The 22751-nt window shown below is 43.7% G+C and overlaps 1 protein-coding gene and 1 pseudogene across 1 annotated transcript in view; one reads left to right on the plus strand and one right to left on the minus strand.

Moving 5' to 3' along the window:
• Window positions 1-1025: 1025 nt before the first annotated feature.
• LOC150024679 (secreted RxLR effector protein 161 pseudogene) lies at window positions 1026-2021 on the plus strand (annotated as a pseudogene).
• An 897-nt stretch (window positions 2022-2918) lies between these two features.
• LOC150024680 (uncharacterized) overlaps window positions 2919-22751 on the minus strand; it is a 65868-nt gene continuing 46035 nt past the window's right edge. Inside the window, exons 5-6 of the mRNA XM_090296093.1 lie at window positions 18247-19549; window positions 2919-3145 (exon numbers count right to left, since the gene is read on the minus strand). Coding sequence (XP_090152219.1) covers window positions 2919-3145; window positions 18247-19549 — 1530 coding nt within the window. The remainder of the gene's footprint in view (window positions 3146-18246; window positions 19550-22751) is intronic.

The following is a 22751-nucleotide window of genomic DNA, read 5'->3' on the forward strand; positions in this document are numbered from 1 at the left end:
CAAAAAGAGAAAATAAATGTCCTCTAGCTCCCAAGGCTTTGAACATGCTTCTTGTAATCCTTTGAGGTGGACTTTGACCTCCATGGGCGTCCTCCATTTGTGCCTCCACCTCTTCTTGAGCTTGATGAGTGGCCTCCATGTTCTCTTGGGCTTGATCTCCATCACACGCTGTGGATGGGAGCAAGCTTTACACGGTCCCACGGTGGGCGCCTGATGATCCTGCCTTTTGACCGGAACGCTGGAGAATGCCTCGTCAAAGGATCGACGTGCGCACCGCTTCTCACCTTCGTTCCTCTCCGGGATCTACTTCAAGAACCTGCAAAGAAACCATACGGCGCCGCTGCGGCCGATCGCACTCCGACGCTCAAGTCAGTGACGGTATCACCAAATACTAAGAACGAGAACCGTGCAAATCCTCTCTCACAATCAGCTCTATCACTCGCAAGCGTAAAGTGTATGAACTGAACGTGCGTACCTCAGAAAGTCTGTTAAGAACTCTTATATACCTGGTGGCTATCTCTCTCCTGGCAGTTACAGACTTGGACACGTGGCTTGCATCCAACTGTACACGTGCCATCATCTGGAGGCTCCCTGACTTGGCGCTGCTTCTGCTCTCATTTTGGCTAAGTTACTTATGCATGGTACTGCCCAGTGCATAGCTAACTTAGGAGTGCGATCTCTACTGGAACTGGCGAGTTAGGGGCCTTCATACACCTTCCCTGTGGTCTCGCCGGCCGCCTTCATAATCTGCTTCTCCTTCATCTTCGGCGATGTGCTTGTTCTGGCGATCTCCGACTGCTTGGTCGCCTGGGTCTACATCTGGCGACTTCATCTTCAACCTGGCGATCGCCTATTCTGGTAAGCTGGAAGTCGGAACACGCCAACTTAACAACTGGCGACTACACGTGCCTTCCCACTTCCTTCCTATCTGCCAACCCGGCGCCTTGTCAACACGCCTACACTTTAGCAGGATGCCACGTCATCATACCCGACCACCAGGGCGGTACAGAAATCATTCAGTTTTTTATCATCACTCGAGTGTTAGGTGTATCTATCTTGTAGTATATGTTGATGGCATTGTTCTTACAGGCAGTGATCACCATGGCATCTCACAAGTAAAACAACACCTTTGTCAACACTTTCAGACCAAAGATCTTGGCAAACTCAGATATTTCTTGGGGATTGAGGTAGCATAATCCAATACTGGTATTGTTATTTCTCAAAGAAAATACACATTAGATATTTTGGAGGAAATTGGGTTGAAGAATTCGAAATCTGTTGATACTCCCATGGATCCCAATTTCAAGCTTCTACCCAATCAGGGGGAGCCTCTTTCAGATCTTGAGAAGTACAGGAGATTAGTTGGAAAATTGAACTATCTCACTGTTACTCGTCCTGATATTTCCTTTGCAGTCAGTGTGGTGAGTCAATTTCTTAATTCTCCATGTGAAGATCATTGGAATGCAGTCATTCATATAGTGAAGTACATTAAAGGCTCTCCTGGAAAAGGTTTGTTATATGGTCATAATAACCATAGTAAAGTCGTTTGTTATTCAGATGCTGATTGGGTAGGATCTTCATCTGATAGAAGATCAACTTCTGGTTATTGTATCTCCTTTGGTGATAACTTGATCTCTTGGAAGAGCAAGAAACAAAGTGTTGGGGCAAGATCTAGTGCAGAAGCAGAATATAGAGCTATGGCCTCGACTACTTGTGAGCTTATTTGGCTTAAACAGTTACTTAAAGAATTGCAATTTGGAGAGGTTACTCAAATGACACTTATATGTGATAATCACGTTGCTCTTCATATTAGCTCAAATCCAGTTTTTCATGAAAGAACAAAACATATTGAGATTGATTGTCATTTCATTCGAGAAACGTTTATATCGGGAGATATCAAGATTGAGTTTGTTAATTCAAATAATCAATTAGCTGATATTTTTGCTAAACCCTTACGAGGGCCTAGGATTGATTACATTTGTAACAAGCTGGGTACATATGATCTATATGCACCAGCTTGACGGGGAGTGTTAGATATTATTAGATATAATTAAATATTATTTGATATTATGAGATATTATAGATATTGTTAGATATCTCATTTATGTAATGGGCTTAGCCCATATGTTTCTTTTCCTATATAAACATAACCCTATGTGTCCAATATACACAAGGGATTTACCCTATTCTTTCTTTTCCTTTAATACTATAAATTACATTTAAAATTGTAGTATAAATTGTAGAGCATGGGAGCTTTGATGTTTCAAATCCAAGATGAAGCTTGAAGTTGTGTTGCTTTTGGTTTGGGTTTAGATTAGAATGTTTAGAATCCATGTAAAGATCAGTTCTTGTGATGGATTTGTGTCTCCTTTCTTGTGGTTTTTGTTGATGAATGCGGAAGCTCCATGGTTTGATGGTGGAACAAGGCTCTTCTAGGAGTTGTGATAGCCTTGGAGGTGCATGAGAAGTATGAAGAGTAGGAGTGGTTCGGCCAACTCCCTTTGTCGGTGAAGGTTTGAAGATTAAAAGCCTATTCCTAAGAGAGTTTAGGCAAAGAGTGAGAATGAAACAAAATTGGCAACATTTCACTAATGAATTAATCTTGTGAAAACATGAGGTAGGCTCCTCCTTTTATAGCCTAAGGAGGATCGAAAATGAATAGCCAAATGGGAAGGAAATTCACATCAAATGAAATGAAGTTGGCGCCTAATGCAAGCACACATGACAAGCATGACATGGTGTGTCTCATGTGATGCTATTAGGCCTAAAGTGACCGGCCTTAGTTAGATTAGGAGTTTCTAGAAACCCTAATCTAATTTAGGTTGGTTTTTAGGAGCCAAAATTCATCTTAATTACAAAGTAAACAATTTTACAAAAGAAAATTCCTATGCTACTTCGACAAGAACTTAAAGACTATCCTACGCTTGATTTTGGACCTCTTGGAACATGTAGAGGTAAGTTTCTCTGCCATCAATAGCAGTATTCCAATCCTCATCAAGCCTCTTAGCCATGGCCCTTGTAGTTGGCCCAATTTGTCTTGATGTTTGGCTCTCTTTTGGGTTGGTGCTTGACCCTCTTCCATCATCCCCTCCCCCTTGGAAAGGATTTGTCTTCAAATCCAAGATGTCATCTTCTTCATTAGTACCTACAAAAGGAGACAAGTCAATGACATTAAAGGTATCATGTACTCCATATTCGGTAGGTAAATCTAATTTGTATGCATTATTATTTGTTAGAAAAGATGGCTTTAAACTAGAGGGGGTGAATTGTTTAAAGGGGTTTTCGCAAACTTTTCAAAATTAGAATGAACTTATTTCAGAAACCAATTGATTCAGCAATTTAGTTAGCCAAAACAGCAAGCAAAACAGTGATATCAGGAAAAACAATCGGTTGTTTCTTCGAAACAATCGGTTGTTTATACCAGCAAACAACAAACAAACTGAAATTAAAGAGTTAGGGATAGAAAGATTGTACACAGATGTTTATACTGGTTCACTCCAACTAGAGCTACATCCAGTCTTCTCAGAAACCCTGAGGATATCCACTAAGCAATCACCACTTTATCACTTACACCACAACCAAGAGAATGACCTTGAACACCTCAAGAAACACACTCTCCTTGGCCAACACTAAGATTGTTGATCTTGAACACCTCAAGAACACACAGCCAATCTCAGCAACACACACAAACAAATTGTTCAGCAGTTTACAAAGATTACACTTGTTACAGATGGAAGTCTGAAATCAATACAAGTAGAATCCCTATTCAGCACCTTGATCAATCTCTCAACTCTTTAGCAATCTCAGAATACTTTGAAAAACTCTTCTTTTTAAAACTTTGTTTCAAGATTCTTAATATATCAAAACTGTTTTTCATAATATATCTAAGAATATAGTTTGTTATCAAATCTTAACAAACTCTTAATTGCATTTAAAATAGATTGGTCAAAGCATTTAATGACTGGAGCGTATTCAGTTAAAGCATTTAAAGCTCAGTCAAAGAAAACAGTTTTTCTGTTATGGTTTTAAAACAAACAATCGATTGTTTCATCGAATCAATCGGTTGTTTTGTTACTTAACAAAATACACCATTCAAAAATAGTTGTCAAACTTTCTCAAAACACCTAAGTGTAAACAATCGGTTGTTTCGACAAAACAATCGGTTGTTTCAACTTAGTTTGAAAATCATTTTGCTTTGTTAAAATTGAGATGCTAATTGCTTTGAGATTTAATCTAAGTGTTGATTACAACATTGAACTACCCCAGAACAAGACTGAAACCAGCACAGCAGCATCAAGCAAAGCAGAGGCTTCATCATCCTTCAAAGGATTTGGATTCTTCAAAACATTGAACTCCACTTGTTTCAACATTATTGACTTTCTTGAGGATTTGGAAGGGTCCATCACCACGGGGACTAAGTTTAGACTTCCTCTTAGTTGGAAACCTATCCTTCCTAAGATGAAGCCAAACTAAGTCTCCTTCCTCAAAAATGATTTCTCTCTTCCCCCTATTGTTGTATTTGGCATACTTCTCAGTTTGTTGTTGTATTTGCATTTTAACCTTCTCATGCATTTTCTTAACAAATTCAGCTTTGTTAGCTCCTTCCTTATGCACAAATTCTTGTGGATTAGGAAGGGGTAACAAATCCAAAGGAGTAAGAGGGTTAAAACCATATACAACTTCAAAAGGAGAAGCATTAGTAGTCTTGTGAACTACTCTATTGTAAGCAAATTCAATATGGGGAAGGTACTCTTCCCAAGATTTGTGGTTACCCTTCATGATTGCCCTATGATGGAAGAGGCCCAAGCACAAGCCCACATGCAAGCCCACCAAATGGTAGATTTGGGCCAACCCTAGAGTTATGGCCAAGAGGATCCAAGAAGACGTTCTTTTACATGTTCAAATGCCATAAACTCTAGTGTAGAGTAGACTTTAATTTCTTGTTTAAATAGTATAGAATTTACTTTTGTAAAATTGTTTCAATTGCAATTAGGATTAAACTAGGTTTACCTAAGTTAGCTTACGATTTCTAGAACCTACTAAACTAACTTAGGCCGACCATGTGAAGAATAGGCACACCATGTGCTCACATTTCCCATGTGCTCCCATGTGCTCACATTTGCATGTAATTTGGCTAGCATTTCCTCTTCATTTACATTTGAATTTCCGATCCTCCAAGGCTATTTAAGGAGGAGCCTACCTCATGTTTTGATAAGATTAATTTGAGTAATGAAATGCTGCCAAAATGTGTCATTCTTACTCCCTTGCCTAAAATCTCTTTAGATTTAGGTCTCTAATCTTCAAACCTTTCACCTACAAAGAGAGTTGGCCGAACCTCTCTCACTCTCCTACTCTTCATGCACCTCCAAGGCTACCACAACTCTTAGGAAAGCCTTGTTCCACCTACAATCCATTGAAGCTTCCGCAAACCACCACAAAAAACCGCAAGGAGAAGAGCTCAATGCCATCACCCTAAGCATAGTACCAAGAGATCTATTGACTACCTCGGTTTGTCCATCCGTTTGAGGATGACATGATGTTGAGAATTGTAGTCTAGTGCCAAGTTTTTCCCAAAGGGTTTTCCAAAAATGGTTTATAAACTTTGGATCTCTATCGGATACTATACTCCTTGGTAAACCATGAAGTCTTACCACTTCTCTAAAGAAGAGTTTAGAAATATTTTGAGCATCATCCACTTTGTGGCAAGGAATAAAATGTGCCATTTTACTAAAACGATCCACTACCACAAAGATGGAGTCATGACCTCTTGCAGTCCTAGGAAGTCCTAAGATGAAATCCATGCTAATATCTTCCCAAGGAGCATTTGCAATCGGTAGAGGGGTATAGAGTCCATGAGGCATTGTTTTAGATTTTGCTTTTAAACATGAAATACATCTAAAACAATGTCTTTGGACATCTCTTCTCATGTATGGCCAATAAAATTTTCCTTTTAAAAGATCAAGAGTTTTGTCAACTCCAAAATGGCCCATGAGACCCCCTTCATGTGATTCCTTTACAAGAAGTTTTCTATGTGTACCTTGGGGAATACAAAGTTTTCCTTCTTTAAAAAGATACCCCTCGGACACATAGTAACCTTCTTGTGTTCTATGTTAACATTTAGCAAAGATGGATGCAAAATCTTTGTCTTCTTGATAAAGTTCTTTTATGTTGTCAAATCCAAGAATTTGAGCACCAAGTTTTGAAAAGAGCACATGTCTCCTTGAGAGAGCATCTACCACTATATTTGTGTTTCCCTTCTTGTATTTGATGACATAAGGGAATTGTTCAAGAAATTCCATCCATTTTGCATGTCTTTTATTGAGCTTGTGTTGGTCTTTCAAATATTTTAAAGACTCATGGTCACTATTGTACCGCCCTGGTGGTCGGGTATGATGACGTGGCATCCTGCTAAAGTGTAGGCGTGTTGACAAGGCGCCAGGTTGGCAGATAGGAAGGAAGTCGGGAGGCACGTGTAGTCGCCAGTTGTTAAGTTGGCGTGTTCCGACTTCCAGCTTACCAGAATAGGCGATCGCCAGGTTGAAGATGAAGTCGCCAGATGCAGACCCAGGCGACCAAGCAGTCGGAGATCGCCAGAACAAGCACATCGCCGAAGATGAAGGAGAAACAGATTATGAAGGCGGCCGGCGAGACCACAGGGAAGGTGTATGAAGGCCCTAACTCGCCAGTTCCAGTAGAGATCGCACTCCTAAGTTAGCTATGCACTGGGCAGCACCATGCATAAGTAACTTAGCCAAAATGAGAGCAGAAGTAGCGCCAAGTCAGGGAGCCTCCAGATGATGGCACGCGTACAGTTGGATGCGAGCCACGTGTCCAAGTCTGTAACTGCCAGGAGAGAGAAAGCCACCAGGTATATAAGAGTTCTTAACAGACTTTCTGAGGTACGCACGTTCAGTTCATACACTTTACGCTTGCGAGTGATAGAGCTGATTGTGAGAGAGGATTTGCACGGTTCTCGTTCTTAGTATTTGGTGATACCGTCACTGACTTGAGCGTCGGAGTGTGATCGGCCGCAGCGGCGCCGTATCGTTTCTTTGCAGGTTCTTGAGATAGATCCCGGAGAGGAACGAAGGTGAGAAGCGGCGCGCACGTCGATCCGTTGACGAGGCATTCTCCAGCGTTCCAGTCAACAGGCAGGATCATCAGGCGCCCACCGTGGGGCCGTGTAAAACTTGCTCCCATCCACAGCGTGAGTTCGTGGAAGTTTTCGAGGTTTTCTGCGTGGTTGTGTGCTGGTGCAACCGTCGTTCGCAGTTTCTTTGAGTTTCGTTCGGTGAATCTGCGTTTTGAACCATTCGTTTGGCTTTTCGATCGGTGGAGTGAGGTCTTTTGTTGCTTGCGCGCAATCTGTTTGGTGGAAGTTCGAGGTCTTTCGTTTGTTTGGTTGTTCGCGGGGAAACGGTGGTTTTTGGTGAAGTTGTGGTTTTCTTCGAAGGTTTGCGGTGTTCTTGAGTTCCTGCGCCGTTCTTGAATTTTTTCCGATTGATCGCTGATTCGATCGTGGTTGAAGTGTTGTTCGCTGCATTCCTGTGGTTCGCTGAAGTTAATGAGAAAAATGAGAAGCAATCGTTCCAGTTCCGTGGCGCCTGTCGCTGCTGAAGGCGACGCCGCCATGACCATGGCGCAGATGGCAGAGATGATGCGCTCGTTGCAGGCAACCGTGGAAGCCTCGCGCGTAGAGCAGGCGAGGATACATGAGGACCTGGTCGCCTCTCGCGCCAGGAACGAGGAGCTCAGCAAGGTAACTGAGGAGCTGCGTCGAGCTCTTCAGGAGCAGCAAGGACGTTCTTCTGTTGAAGAGGTGGCACCGTCGACGCCACCTCGTGTTTTCCCAATGCCTTTCGTTCAGGCGATTACCGACACGCCTATTCCCACGAGCGTGGTTCCGGTTAAGGCTGTCTTTACCGGTGTGGAGGATCCAGAGGCTCATCTGACCACGTTCCACACGCAGATGATGCTGTCGGGAGGGTCAGACGCCGTCTACTGCAAGATGTTCGTGAGCACGCTCCAAGGAACGGCGATGGAGTGGTTTGTGAGCCTGCCTAACGACCACATAACCAATTTTCAACAGTTCTCGAAAATCTTTGTCGAGCAGTACATTGTGAATAAGGCACCGCCCAGGGTGTCCTATGATCTGTTTGATATAAGGCAGTACCATGGGGAGTCCCTCAGAGACTACCTAAATCGCTTCGGAGCGCAGATGGTCAGATCGCCGGCCAAGGATGAAGAAATGCTGGTCTATGCCTTCAAGAAGGGCATGCAGCCAGGGCCATTCTGCGAGGCCTTGATCAGGGCTCACCCAGCGACGTTTGCTGAAGTCAGGCGACTTGCGGTGGCCCACATCGCCGACGAGAGTGAAGTCGCCGAGAAGAGAGGCAGCGTGGCTCCCGCCAGGCCACGCGCCCAGACCAGGATCCAGCCACAGAGGGTGCTGGAAACGGCGGCGGCGGCCAGAAAAGACCAAAGGACTCACTATCCTTATGATAGGAGAAATAAGGGAAGAAGCCAAGCGCGCCAACAACCAGCGCGCCAACAACCAGCACGCCGAGAATACAATCGCCCGCCTAAGCACAAATTTGTCATGGGACTAGCGGACCTGATCGCTATCCCTAACATATCTGCTAGGTTGAAGGCGTTTGAGAAGGTGGGCGACAAGGTGCTGGGGTCAAAGCCGGACGCCTGGTGCGAGTTCCACCAATGTTTTGGACACACCTTGGACTCGTGTTTGTCTTTGGGGTATCAGCTCGACGATCTGGTTAAGAGCGGTTTCCTAAATGACTATCTGCTGGATAGAAGGACGGGGGGAGCGTCGAGTTCCCAGCCAGCAGGTGGAGAAGCCCAGCAACACGAGATGCCTATCCATGGGGAGATCCACACCATTGCAGGGGGTTTCTTAGGTGGTGGATGCACCGCATCGCAGAGGAAAAAGTATGCGCGATCGGTGATGGCAGTGGACATGTTTGAAGATCACTCGCCGGAAGTGGACATCACGTTCACAAAGCAGGATCTTCGGGACGTTGTGCCTCATGACAACGATCCCATAGTTATTTCGTTGGTTACGGCGGGAAGGAAGGTCCACAGAGTTCTGGTGGACCAAGGAAGCTCGGCAGACGTGATGTTCGAGCCCGCCGGTTCTGTGCAAACCGCTGGCGGGAACCCCTCTCAGGTTGTATTTCGCTGTGACTGAGAGGGCGGTGAGTGCGGTGCTCGCCCATGATCAAGATCAGGCTCAGAAGCCTATTTATTTTGTGAGCAAGGTGTTGCAGGGCCCAGAAACGAGATATCAGGCCCTGGAGAAGGCTGCGCTGGCTGTGGTGTTTTCGGCGAGGAGGTTGCGCCACTACTTCCACAGTTTCACAATACTGGTGATGACTGACCTGCCCATCCAGAAGGTCTTGAAGAAACCTGACGTTGCGGGAAGAATGGTGAAGTGGGCAGTGGAGTTGTCAGAGTTTGACATTAAATATGAGCCCCGAGGCCCGATCAAGGGGCAAATCTTTGCAGATTTTGTGGTTGAGCTCTCATCGGAGGCGACGCGGGTTGAGGGAGACGATTTCCGTTGGGTGCTTTCGATGGATGGATCGTCGAACCAGCAGGGCAGCGGTGCTGGAGTCATTTTGGAAGGACCCAACGGCGTGCTGATTGAACAGTCTTTGAGGTTTGCCTTTAAAGCCAGCAACAATCAAGCAGAGTATGAGGCGCTGATCGCCGGGATTTTGCTGGCCAAGGAGATGGGAGCTAGGGTGCTGATGGCTAAGAGTGACTCGCTGCTAGTCACAGGGCAAGTAACAGGCGAGTTCCAGGCTAAAGATCCACAAATGGCGGCTTACTTGGCGTATGTGCAGGAATTGAAGAGTTCCTTTGCCTCTTTTGAAGTAGTACATGTGCCCAGAGAGCAGAATGCCCGAGCTGACTTACTTGCTAAGCTCGCCAGCTCAGGCAAGGGGGGTAGGCAGAGGACGGTGATTCAAGAAACTCTGAAGACGCCGAGGGCATTTGTAGCAGATCACCTGGTCCTTCAGATAAGCAAGTCGACGGAGAGAGCAGCGAGAAGCCATAAGTCTTTGACGCAAGAAACTCTGAGATCGCCGAGAATTAGAGCATGTCGAGGAGAGAAGGTGGACGTGATGCAGGTCTGCGCCGCCCATGAGCCAGACACTTGGATAACACAGTACAAGCGGTGCTTGGCAGATGGCCTCCTCCCGCTGGATCCAACAGAAGCTAGGAAGGTAAAGAAAAATTCCAGCAAGTATACATTGATTGATGGCGATCTGTACAGGTTTGGGTTCACTCACCCGCTCCTGGAATGTATACACGGCGAGAAGTGCACGAGAATTATGGCAGAGCTCCACGAAGGTATATGTGGAAGCCACGTCGGGGGTCAAGCTCTGGCCGCGAGGACTCTCCGTGCAGGCTACTATTGGCCATCCATGAGAGAAGATTTGAAGAAGTATGCCCAGTGCTGCAAACAATGCCAGCAGCACGCCGATTGGCACAAGGCACCTCCCGAGGAGTTGAAGTCGATCTATAGCCCTTGGCCGTTTCATACTTGGGGAATCGACATCCTGGGACCTTTCCCGCTGGCGATCAGGCAGATGAAGTACTTGGTGGTGGCGATTGAGTATTTCACCAAGTGGATTGAAGCAGAACCATTGGCCCAGATCAAAGGTTTTGTATGGAAGAACATCGTGTGCCGGTTTGGAGTGCCTAAACACCTGGTGTCAAATAATGGGACGCAGTTTGCAAGCCACCTGTTGAAGAAACTTTGTGAAGGGGTTGGAATTCAACAAGTGTTTGCATCCGTCGAGCACCCTCAGACGAATGGCCAGGTGGAATAAGCTAATCGGGTGTTGTTGAGAGGTTTGAAGAGAAGGCTTGAGAAAGCCAAGGGAAGTTGGGCTGAGGAGGTGCCCCGTATAGTCTGGGTGTACCACACCACCGAGCAGTCAGGAACCCATGAGACCCCGTTTAGCTTGGTCTATGGGTGTGACGCCATGATTCCAGTGGAGATCCAGGAGAGCTCGCCGAGATTCCAGAACTTCGTAGAGGAAGACTCGAATGAAGAGAGAAGGCTTAACCTGGATCTGCTGGATGAGGTCAGGGAAGAGGCGAGGCTGAAGGATGAGGCGGTGAAGAGGAGGATCGAGCGAAGATACAACTCAAAGGTGATGCCAAGACAGTTTAGAGAAGGCGACTTGGTGATGAGGAAGGCCCACCAGTACGAGATGGAGAATAAACTATCACCCAAGTGGACTGGACCGTTCAGAATAACCGAGGCGCTCGGGAACGGAGCCTACCGCTTAGAAACGCTGGAAGGAGGGGCGATTCCTCGCACCTGGAACGCCACACACCTGAAGCTGTACTATAGTTAAGAGCTTTGTAAGTAAAGACAAACACAATGTTATATTACAATGTCTCTGTTAAAACAGTTTGAAGGGGGCACTCTTTTTTCCCTAAGGAGGGTTTTTAATGAGGCCACCCAATAAAAGAAGAAGTTTTCGAAGTATAAGGTGTTTTCAGATTGCATGTGTGCTATTTTCAAAAGTTTTGAAGAAAGACCTTGTCATTTGTACATGATTTAAGGCAAGAAAAGATATATCGCATGCTTTCTAAAAAGTTTTAAGTCCTCATCGTTTTTCGGCGATCGGAGGCACCAGTTAAGTTTTAAGTCCTCATCGTTTTTCGGCGATTGGAGGCACTAGTTAAGTTTTAAGTCCTCATCGTTTTTCGGCGATTGGAGGCACCAGTTAAGTTTTAAAGTCCTCATCGTCTTTCGGCGATCGGAGGCACCAGATGAAAGACCTCAACGCCCTCGCGCGTCTTGAGGCAAGTTAAAGACCTCCTCGCCGTCGAGCGAGTGCAGGCGAGAAAGAGGAAAAGTCCTCCGTGTTTCTGGGAGCGAGAAGATGTAACTCCTGGGGCAATGTAGAGGCAAGTTAAAGACCTCCTCGCCGTTGAGCGAGTGCAGGCGAGAAAGAGAAAGGTCCTCAGTGCATCCAGGGGGGAGGAGATGTACACCCTGGGCAAGTTGAGGCACCAGATAAAGTCCTTATCGCCGTCGTGCGAGCTAAGGCCAGTTAAAGACCTCCTCGCCGCCGAGCGAGTGCAGGCGAGAGAAAGAAAAGGTCCTCAGTGCATCCAGGGGGGAGGAGATGTACACCCTGGGCAAGTTGAGGCACCAGATAAAGTCCTTCTCGCCGTTGAGCGAGTTCAGGCGAGTTAAAAGACCTTCTCGCTTACGTGCGAGCATAGGCAAGATAAAATCCTTCTCGTCTCGAACGAGTTCAGGTATGGCGAAGAGGGTGGAAGAAGCTTGAAAGGTGGCTAAGGTAGGTTCGAAGAGAACGCCTAGTCAGCCGGTCTTTGTTCTGAAGTTCAGGGGGGACAAGGGAAGATCCCAAAGGGCGTTTCTACCCCAGATAAAGAAACGATTGCCAAAGCATGAAGCTAGGAAAGGCTGATGGTACCAAGAGTTCTTAGCGATCGGGGAAAGTTCAAACAGCGGCGAGAAGGTTGAAAGACTTGTTTGATAAAGCAGGTCGAGGGGGACGTTGTTTGAGCCAATGATTGAGTTACAGTTCGTTGCTTGAAGGGTATTCTTGCAATAAGGATAGTTGCCTTAAAGAGTACAAGTTGTTTAAGGTGATTATTGCTTAAGTTTGAAGTGGTTCGAGGCAGTTACGTCAAAAGTCGCGTTTGCAAAATCACTAAGTTAAATCCGACAAAGTTAAACATGCAAAGAAGGCTAAAGCGCTTAAAAGGAGTCAGGGGAGAGAATATCCAAGCTTTGTGATTGAAATAAGTATCTGTTCAAAACACATATGCACGAGTTTTTATTACAAGGTATATACAAGGGAATTATAAAGTAGCAGATGAGGTGCAGTGGATTAGTCTTCAGCAGGAACGACCTTTCCATCTACTACTTCGTTGTTCAACGACACCATGCTGAGGTCGAGATCGGGGAATAGGCATGCGAATTGTTCCCGAGTGGCTTCGAATCCAGCAGCCAGAATCTGAGCAGAATTTAGCTTAAGTTCTTCAATTTGCCCTTGAAGTTCTTCAACCTGTTTCTTGAGCTCTTTGTTCTGCTGCTCCAGCTCTTCAACCTGTTTTCGGAGTTGTTCGTTGGTCTCTTGAGCATGGAGAAGGTCGTCAGTAACCTTCTTGGATTCCGTTTGAGCCTGGGCCAACTCGGCAGCCATCTTTCCTTTCTCCTTTTTTGCCTCGGTGAGATCAGCCATGGCGTCGTCCCTCGCCTTTTCTACTTGCCCAAGTAGCTTCTCTCGGTCGATCGACCTTTGCTCCAGTTTTTGCACCTTGGCGGCGTCAGCTTGAATGCGAGCCTCCAGGTCGACCGCCTTGGCACGAAGGGGCACAATTTTGCTTTCTAGCTCAACCTTCTCTTGGGCAAGATCGTGAACTTTGCGGCGAAGGTCAGCAGCTTCTTTGCGCGCCAACCTGAGCTCGGTACTCATTGCATCCTCCACCCGGGAGTGTTCGATTTCTGCGAGCGTCAGGTTAAAGGATAACTTCTCCACCTCGACCTTCATAGTGCTATTTTCGGTCTTGAGGTTGAAGAGATCGTCTTGAAGCCTCCTGGTGGAGCTCTCCACAGCCCTGGTTATGATTGATGGGATATCCTCTGCTATGGTTTTCAGTTTGGCAGTCAGAGGTTCCCACATCCTTGTGACTTCGAGGGAAAGGTTTGCTGCTTGGAGAGGCGCCAGGGGGGCTTGTTGAGGGTTCTCGCCGCCACCTTCCTTAGCAATATCTTCAGTGGTTGCTTCATGGCGTGGCGACGCAATCGGGGACTCGGTAATCAGGATCGGAGAGGTATGAGCAACCTCATCCCCGATTGGAACATTTTCTGCAGCTGAAGCGTTTGAAGGGGGGCCCCCTCCTGCTGACACGTATGGCGTAGAGGCGCTTGGGGGGTCCTCCAAGAAATTTGGCTCTTGGGCCTCAGCTGCAGGTGGCGCAGTGGCCAGTGGAACCGCTTGGACTGGTGATGAAGGAGCTTGTGGTGTTGGCGATGAGGGAGGAGGAGCAGGCGTTGATGGTGGTGTTGAAGCTGGAAGAGGGGGTGGGGCAGGTGGTGAAGATGGTGCCACCCTTTTCCTCTTTGTAACGAGGCCATCCTCAGTGACCTCGTCGTCCTCTTCCTCCTCCTCTTGGATGACTTGGGGGGCTTTCCTTTTGGGTCTTTTAAGTACCAACTTTTTGCGTTGGGCGGGTTCCTTCGGTGGTGATCGCCCATGGACAATGGCGGCCTCCACCACTGAGTTTGGTACTGTTTGAGAACCGCTCGCCAACCCGTGGCTTCGGGCGAGCGTCTTCAACTCGGAAAGCATGTTCCTGGGCAACATGTCGTCTGCATGGAATGAAAATGCTCGAGTTAACTCAAGGGAAATGAATAAGTGCATAAGTGTAATAAAGCAGCAGAGCAGGTAGTATATGCAGGAAAAATAAAACCAAAGTCTTGCGCACAACGCACAAGACGCCCAGAAACAGCTAAAAACAGAAGCAATGTCAAGACAAGAGTGTAATGTCCTAACCTATTCGGATATCTAGCTGATCTTCGTAGAATTCGAAGCATATCAAGGTGGCAGTGAGGAATGATACGTTGGCGTCCGCCACCTTCTTCCAGAAGAGACAAAGGTCTCTGTCCAAAGCTCCCATGCTATCAGGACTTCTGGGCCTCCTGAAGCAGCTCTTGGACTCCTTTTTCCCCTTGTCCACCCAGTACAAGGGGAAACCATCAAGAAGGGAGGTGTCCTTGTCGTTTGCACGTACTTGGACAAATTTCCCCTTCCAATCTTTGTACGATTGCTGGAAGATGGTAAAGATGGACCTCCCAGCAATCGCGTTCAAGCTGACCCATAGGCGGTCTCCTGGGTGCTTGGCTTCGAACAGGAACAAAAACACGTCCACCGACGCGGGCAACCCCAGGTGGGCGCATGTCACTTGGAAGGCTCGAACAAACACCCAGCTGTTGGGATGAAGCTGGGCGGCAGCAATGTTGAGCTCAGTCAGAAGTTCCCTCTCGAATCAAGTGAAAGGGAACCTGAGCCTGACCTTCTTGAACAGAGTCGTGTAGACAAAGCAGAAGGGCCCGTCGACGCTTACTTTGTCATCAGCACACACGGGCAGGTCGGCGGGGCAAGGTAGCACCATCATTTTTTCGTCGTGCTCCTTGTGAAACGATTGGTAGATCTCGTCCCCCTTAGTCAGCTGCAAAACGGCTCCCGCAGTGTTCACCGACGAAGTCTCCTTCAGAAGGGTTGAGTTAGCCCAGGGGTATAGAGTTTTGAAGTCTGGCAGAGGGACGGGGGCTCCTCCAGCGTTAGATGGAGTCGCCTGAGCCAGGGCAGTTTGGGAAGATGCATGCCTCTCAGCCTGCGAAGAGGAAGCACCACGAACTTGTGTTGAGTCGTGTGCTTGTGAAGGAAGGTTTCGCGCTGATGGAGGGGGGTTCGGGGTAATCTTGGTGCGAGTCATGATGGCAGCTGCAAAGGAAGAAGAAAGGAAAAATGATCAGGGGGGTTACGAAGGCTGACTCGATCATAGAAGGAAGGTGAAAGACGAACGAATGTGAGTTCGTTGCGACGATCGACAAAGCCCTAAGTTACGCAGAAAGAGAAATGGAAAAACAACCCACAGCGTATGCACCAGGCAGTTACAGGATGATGCAAATCGGTGAAAATGCAAGGAAACCCAGCAGATGAAGGAAAGTAATTACCTTTCGATGATCAGGAAGACGATGGAGGAAGATGGTGATCTGGAGCGTTGAGAGTTTTCGCAGAGGGAAGTTAGAGCGTTTGCAAGCACGAAGAAAGTGATGGAACAGTGGAGCGTAATGGGTTTAAGGGTTTTCGAAATGATTTTAGGAAGCGCTAACGGCAGATGAAGAGAGCCGTTGATGAAGCCACGTGTCGAACGATGAGTGAAGGGTTTGGTGGAGCGTCAGAACAGCAGAAAGTACAATCGCTTGGAATTCTGCGTCAGTGCCACGTAGGTCGGTGTTAACGAAGGCTCTTTCAGTCTTTTCGCTAGACAAGTCTTCGCTTAAGACTGGGGGGCTTGTGTACCGCCCTGGTGGTCGGGTATGATGACGTGGCATCCTGCTAAAGTGTAGGCGTGTTGACAAGGCGCCAGGTTGGCAGATAGGAAGGAAGTCGGGAGGCACGTGTAGTCGCCAGTTGTTAAGTTGGCGTGTTCCGACTTCCAGCTTACCAGAATAGGCGATCGCCAGGTTGAAGATGAAGTCGCCAGATGCAGACCCAGGCGACCAAGCAGTCGGAGATCGCCAGAACAAGCACATCGCCGAAGATGAAGGACAAGCAGATTATGAAGGCGGCCGGCGAGACCACAGGGAAGGTGTATGAAGGCCCTAACTCGCCAGTTCCAGTAGAGATCGCACTCCTAAGTTAGCTATGCACTGGGCAGCACCATGCATAAGTAACTTAGCCAAAATGAGAGCAGAAGCAGCGCCAAGTCAGGGAGCCTCCAGATGATGGCACGTGTACAGTTGCATGCGAGCCACGTGTCCAAGTCTGTAACTGCCAGGAGAAAGAAAGCCACCAGGTATATAAGAGTTCTTAACAGACTTTCTGAGGTACGCACGTTCAGTTCATACACTTTACGCTTGCGAGTGATAGAGCTGATTGTGAGAGAGGATTTGCACGGTTCTCGTTCTTAGTATTTGGTGATACCGTCACTGACTTGAGCGTCGGAGTGCGATCGGCCGCAGCGGCACCGTATCGTTTCTTTGCAGGTTCTTGAGATAGATCCCGGAGAGGAACGAAGGTGAGAAGCGGCGCGCACGTCGATCCGTTGACGAGGCATTCTCCAGCGTTCCGGTCAACAGGCAGGATCAACTATGTATAACAAATTCTTTTGAAACAAGATAGTGCTCCCAAGTCTTTAAGGCCCTCACAAGTGCATAGAGCTCTTTGTCATAGGTGGGGTAGTTAAGGGTGGCTCCATGAAGTTTTTCACTAAAATAAGCAATTGGATGCCCCCCTTGTAACAAAACCGCACCTATGCCAACCCCTGATGCATCACACTCTAGCTCAAAAGTTTTAGCAAAATTTGGTAGAGCTAGAATGGATGCATTAATAAGTTGAGCCTTTAACCTTTGAAAGGCTTGTTCATGCTTTTCACCCCAACAAAATGTAGTGTCTTTCTTCACTAACTCATTGAGTGGTGAAGCTAGACTAGAGAAGTTAGGCACAAAGCGCCTATAGAAGCTAGCCAAACCATGAAAGCTCCTAACATCTCCTACATTTTGTGGAGTTGGCCATTCTTGGATGGCTTTGATTTTTTCGGGGTCAACATGTACCCCCTTTTTGTTTACTACAAAATCAAGAAAAACTATGCTATCAACACAAAAAGTACACTTATCACTATTTGCAAACAAACTATTATTTCTAAGCACTAGAAAAACTTCCCTAAGGTGGCTTAGGTGGTCTTCTAGGTTTTTACTATAAACTAAGATATCATCAAAATAAACTACTACATATTTACCTATACAATCTCTCAATACATGATTCATTAGCCTCGTCAATGTACTAGGTGCGTTAGTGAGACCAAAAGGCATCACCAACCATTCATATAGTCCAAATTTGGTTTTAAAAGTGGTTTTCCACTCATCACCCTCCTTGATTCTAATTTGGTGATATCCACTTTTAAGATCAATTTTGGAAAATATGATTGACCCATGTAGTTCATCAAGCATATCATCAAGTCTTGGGATTGGATGCCTATACTTGATGGTGATGTTGTTGATTGCTCTACAATCACAACACATTCTCCATTTCCCATCCTTTTTAGGCACCAACAAGACAGGTACAACACAAGGGCTTAAGCTCTTTTGCACCCAACCCTTCTCTAACAAATCTTGGACTTGAGACTCTATCTCCTTTGTTTCCTCGGGGTTAGTTCGATATGCTGGCCTATTTGGTAGGCTTGCCCCAAGAATAAAATCAATTTGATGTTCTATACCTCTAAAAGGAGGAAGTCCTATGGGTCCCTCTTTAATGAATATATCATCAAATTCATTTAAAAGATTTTCAACTTGGGGAGGTAGAATCATAGTCTCAATATTTGTGGCAGTGCATGTAAGTGTTCCTTTACAAAAGATATGGCTAGGTTGTTCAACAAGAAGCATATTTTCAAAGGTGTTTTCAAATGTTTTGTCTTGTTGAATGACCTTGTGGGAAGGAACACTCTTCTCCCACACCTTTTGATCCCTAAGGATTTTCTCTTTTTCTATTTTTGTTTTTTTTTTCTCCTCATCCCTCTTATGTTTCATTTGTATTTGATCTCTTACCACTTGGGAGTGTGGTAAAGGATTAAGTACAAACTTTTTTTCTTTGTGGGTGAAGGTAATCTCATTAGTTAGACCATTATGCATGGTTTTCTTATCAAATTGCCATGGTCTACCTAATAAGATGTGGCAAGCTTCCATAGGTACTACATCACATAAAACATTGTCTTTGTAGTTACCTATAGAGAACTTGACTTTCACTTGTTTATCCATAGCTAGTTCCCCATCTTCATTTATCCATTGAATCTTGTATGGTTTAGGGTGAGGAACTACTTGTAGATTTAATTTTTCAACCATCCTAGTGCTACAACAATTGCAGCATGAGCCACTATCCACAATGAGAGAACATATGTTTTCTAAAAATTTGCATCTTGTGTGAAAGATGTTCTCTCTTTGTGTTTCCATGATTGCACTAGGTTGGTTGTTGAGGGTTCTTCTAATCATCAATAATTCCCCCTCTAAAGGATACACTCTCCCATCATCTCCCCCTTCTTCTTTCTCACTAGGTTTGTCTTCACAACTAGTATATTCATCTATTCCTTTTAAAAACAAGGTTTTTTGGTTTGGACATTGTGCTTGCACATGTCCTCTTCCAAAGCATTTAAAACATTTGACATACCTAGTGCGAATGGGTGGAGTGAGGGTATCTTTGCCTAAAGGTTTGGTAGTCTCTTTTGGTTTTTCTTTGGATGTACTACCCTCCCTTTTGAAATCTCTCTGGGGATAGGAGTTAGGATATAAACCTACCCTTTGACTTGAAGTTTTCCTTAAATTTTGTTGTTCAACTTTGATACAAAGTTGAACCAAGTCATTCAAGTCTTGATAAGGTAGAAGTTCAACCCTATCTCTTATCTCAAGATTTAGCCCACTTAAGAATCTAGCTATGGTGGTGGACTCATTCTCCCTAATGGAGGCTTTCATCATATAAAGCTCCATCTTTTGCCTACACTCCTCTACACTCATTGTTCTTTGTTGGAGTCTTTGGAGCTTGTCCATCAATTCCCTATTATAATAGGAGGGTATATGGCGGCGTCTTAGGGCTCCCCTAAGGTCATTCCAATACTCTATGGGAGGCTCCCTATGAAGACGCCTATCTCTTTCTAAAGATGTCCACCAATACATAGCGTTCCCTTGGAAACTAAGAGTGGCTAGGGGTACTTTTCTTTCTTCACTCACTCTATGGCAAGCAAATAATTGTTCTACCTTCATTTCCCAATCTAAATAGACTTCTACGTTTTCTTTGTTGTGTCCTTCAAAGTGTAAGAACAATCAAGTGCACTTACTTGTGCACAAATTTTACCAACTGTAGAAATAGTTTCAACAAGGTATAACCCACGTAAAGTCTCAGCACCTAGAAGCATTGCATCACTCCATGTATATATATTAATAACAGTTCAACAAATATCCAATAGATGATTCTGACAAAAACATGCATAACAAACACAAAAAAACTCAATGTGAAAGGTCAAAATGGGGAAAAACAAATCAAGGGATAGAGATTTATTGAAGTTGGGTAACACAAACAAATATCAAAATCATACCAAGATGCCCAACTATATACAGTCACTATTGAAAGAATGACTAAATTTTTAAGCATGCCTAAATCTGAAAACGAAGATAGCAATATATCAAGTCTTCGATAGTCATTTACAGAAGGTTTCAAGTTACCATACAAATCAATGTTGATGACTCCGTAGACAACTTCAAGAATCAAGCACATAGATAGGAATTAATGGGAGATAAATGACATCAGTGAAATGTGGTAAAAAAGAATCCAATATCATTTTGTGTACAATAATAAAATAGTGCCATAACTTCCTCTCTCCATATGAACACTTTCCTCTCCTGGTAGCCCATCAGGGTTATCAATGGTGGATGATGAAACAGAAAAATTCTCCTATATATGTCTGCAGTAACATCTATATTCAACAGTTGACAATGGAATTTTGTTTTTATGGTATGGCTACATGGACCCAGAGTATTAAATGACTAAGTAGTTGACTAAGAAAAGTGAAGTTTAAAGCTTTGGAGTGCTAATGTTAGAGCTGATAAGTGCAACAAGGCTAATACTAGTGTTAATGTACTAGGGAAAAGTCCAAATGAGCTCAAGTAGCAATACTTGACCAAAAAAAATTAGCATTACTTCTAACCACATCCTCCAAACAAAACCAAATTGAGAATAATGTGAAAGCCTTCCAGCATCTTTATTTATTGATTGCAAAACTCACATTTAGTATTCAATGTTCTGAAAGAAAAAGAGAAAGAATACTACCTTAAATTGAAAAGAAGACTTCAATAACATACGATCAAGAGCAAACTCAGGATATTCATTATTTAATATTGACTCTGCTGAGATGTGTCGAGAGATTACTTACAAGGGCACGTCCTTTGTAATTAATCTAAATATACAATTTAGAGATGGAGGTTGAAAGGCTCGATAAAAAGAATAAATTAGCTGAGGGTAGCCTGATTGATCAAGGAAAACAGAGACTAAGAAAAAGAATAAGCAACATACATTAGTAAGAAGAATTCAAAGGTATAGATATTATTTAAGATAAAACATTATGACATAGATTCGATTCATATAACGAGCCATTTATAATGGGAAAAGGCGTTATTGTTGTTGAAAATGAACTATTCATAAACAAGATAATAAATATCATCATAACTACAAAAGACCAAACAACAATAAGCAATAAACTTATGCAACTACAAAAAAACTTCTTCCACATAGCAGATAAAAATTAGACAAGGTCTAGATCATCTTCACTATGAAACCCCACAGCATTTTCCCAACCCGTCTGGACTGAATAGTCCTCAACAGTTACCACTAAGAAATATGCGATATGCTTAAGTATTTGCTAGTTATTTCTTTGCTTCAACACTTCCCTTTTACTCCAAAGAACTTTTATCAAATAGTTTATGAGCAAAATTTGAATGGCATAAAACATGAATGATTAATATCACAAATCCAACTTGAGTTCAGAAATACGCAAAAAAATGGAATCAAAACAATTAATTGACACTCATCAAACATGCCATCATTTTTTGAAAACAAAAAAATCAGACAAAGGAAGAAACAAATAAATAAAAATAAAATAGTATTCAATTAGAAACATCAGAAATAAGGTGTACTTTCCAAGAATCTCTGAAACAAAACTCGTATGTAAAGCATAATGCATATTTCATACAATCAACAACTTCAACCACAAGATTAATGGTTTTCAATTTTTAGAACCATAAATTTGTTTTGTAGCGTGCATCAAGTGTAAAGATATCTAGTCTTGCCTTCCAATTTTGTGAACTGATAAAAGAAATCAATTAATCAATTAAATTGAGAATAAAATTAGAAAAATTATTTCCTTAGGCAATAATCAGTATAATAGCTTTGTTTATAGGTAATATATTTGAACTTAACATGTAATTATCAAAATTTTCACTTCCACATCTCTCAAAATTAAGCAAACATCTGTAGTGCCATAATACATTTGCATCACCAAGAACTAAGCTCCAATAGTGGACAATTAGACATTATTAACTCACGAATTTAAACATAAATACACAACATAAATTAAGGTAAATATTAATGACCCGGTCAGACAGAATCGAAACCTATTATCTCAAAAAACCGCAAACCAGATTTAGTTTTACAACTCAAATTTGAGTTTCAACAACCATTTATAATAAAAATTACATTATCTTCCCAAATCCATTATTAAAAAAAAATCCAATCCCCTGAGACAACCCATTACCACTGGTTCTTCAACAATAGAGAATCCGAACCTTCAAACACATAATCACTATTCTAATGAACTCAAAAAAAAATAACAATCTTTTTTTCATCCAGGAAAACAAACACGAATCAATTTTCCTCAAATAAAACCCTCACGAACATGAATAAACACGCAAGTTATAGAAAACTGATTAAATTGAGAATTTTAGAAAATTTATTCCTGTGGAACATACTGACAATTCCATGGGGGAGAGAATTTTGTGTTTAAAGATTAGAACAATGAAATGATATAGAGATGGGTTGGAAAAGAAAATGTGTTGAATCTATAATCAAATGTAGTTGAGATTGTGGTACATGAAAATTAAACAGGATGATTAGTTATAACAGAGAATGACAAACCATATGGAATTAAACTAAGCAAGTCAAGTAACTTTGTGTGAAATTGACAGTTGTGGTTGCTTGATTTTTTTATTTTATGTTACATCAAATAAGAGCATGAAAATGATTAAGAAATTTGTATTAATTAAAAATTCAGGGCCAAATAGTATGTTAATATATTTAATTTTCTATTTTAAATTATTGGGCTTTGTTTGTTTGACCCAACTTTCCTTTTCTGTTTCAGCTAGGTCTTAATCTTTTTCTTATATATACACCATGTATTTTACTCTCTAA

The sequence above is a fragment of the Phaseolus vulgaris genome, chromosome 10, assembly GCF_051622355.1.
Source record: "Phaseolus vulgaris cultivar YP4 chromosome 10, ASM5162235v1, whole genome shotgun sequence".
NCBI classification, from domain to species: domain Eukaryota; kingdom Viridiplantae; phylum Streptophyta; class Magnoliopsida; order Fabales; family Fabaceae; genus Phaseolus; species Phaseolus vulgaris.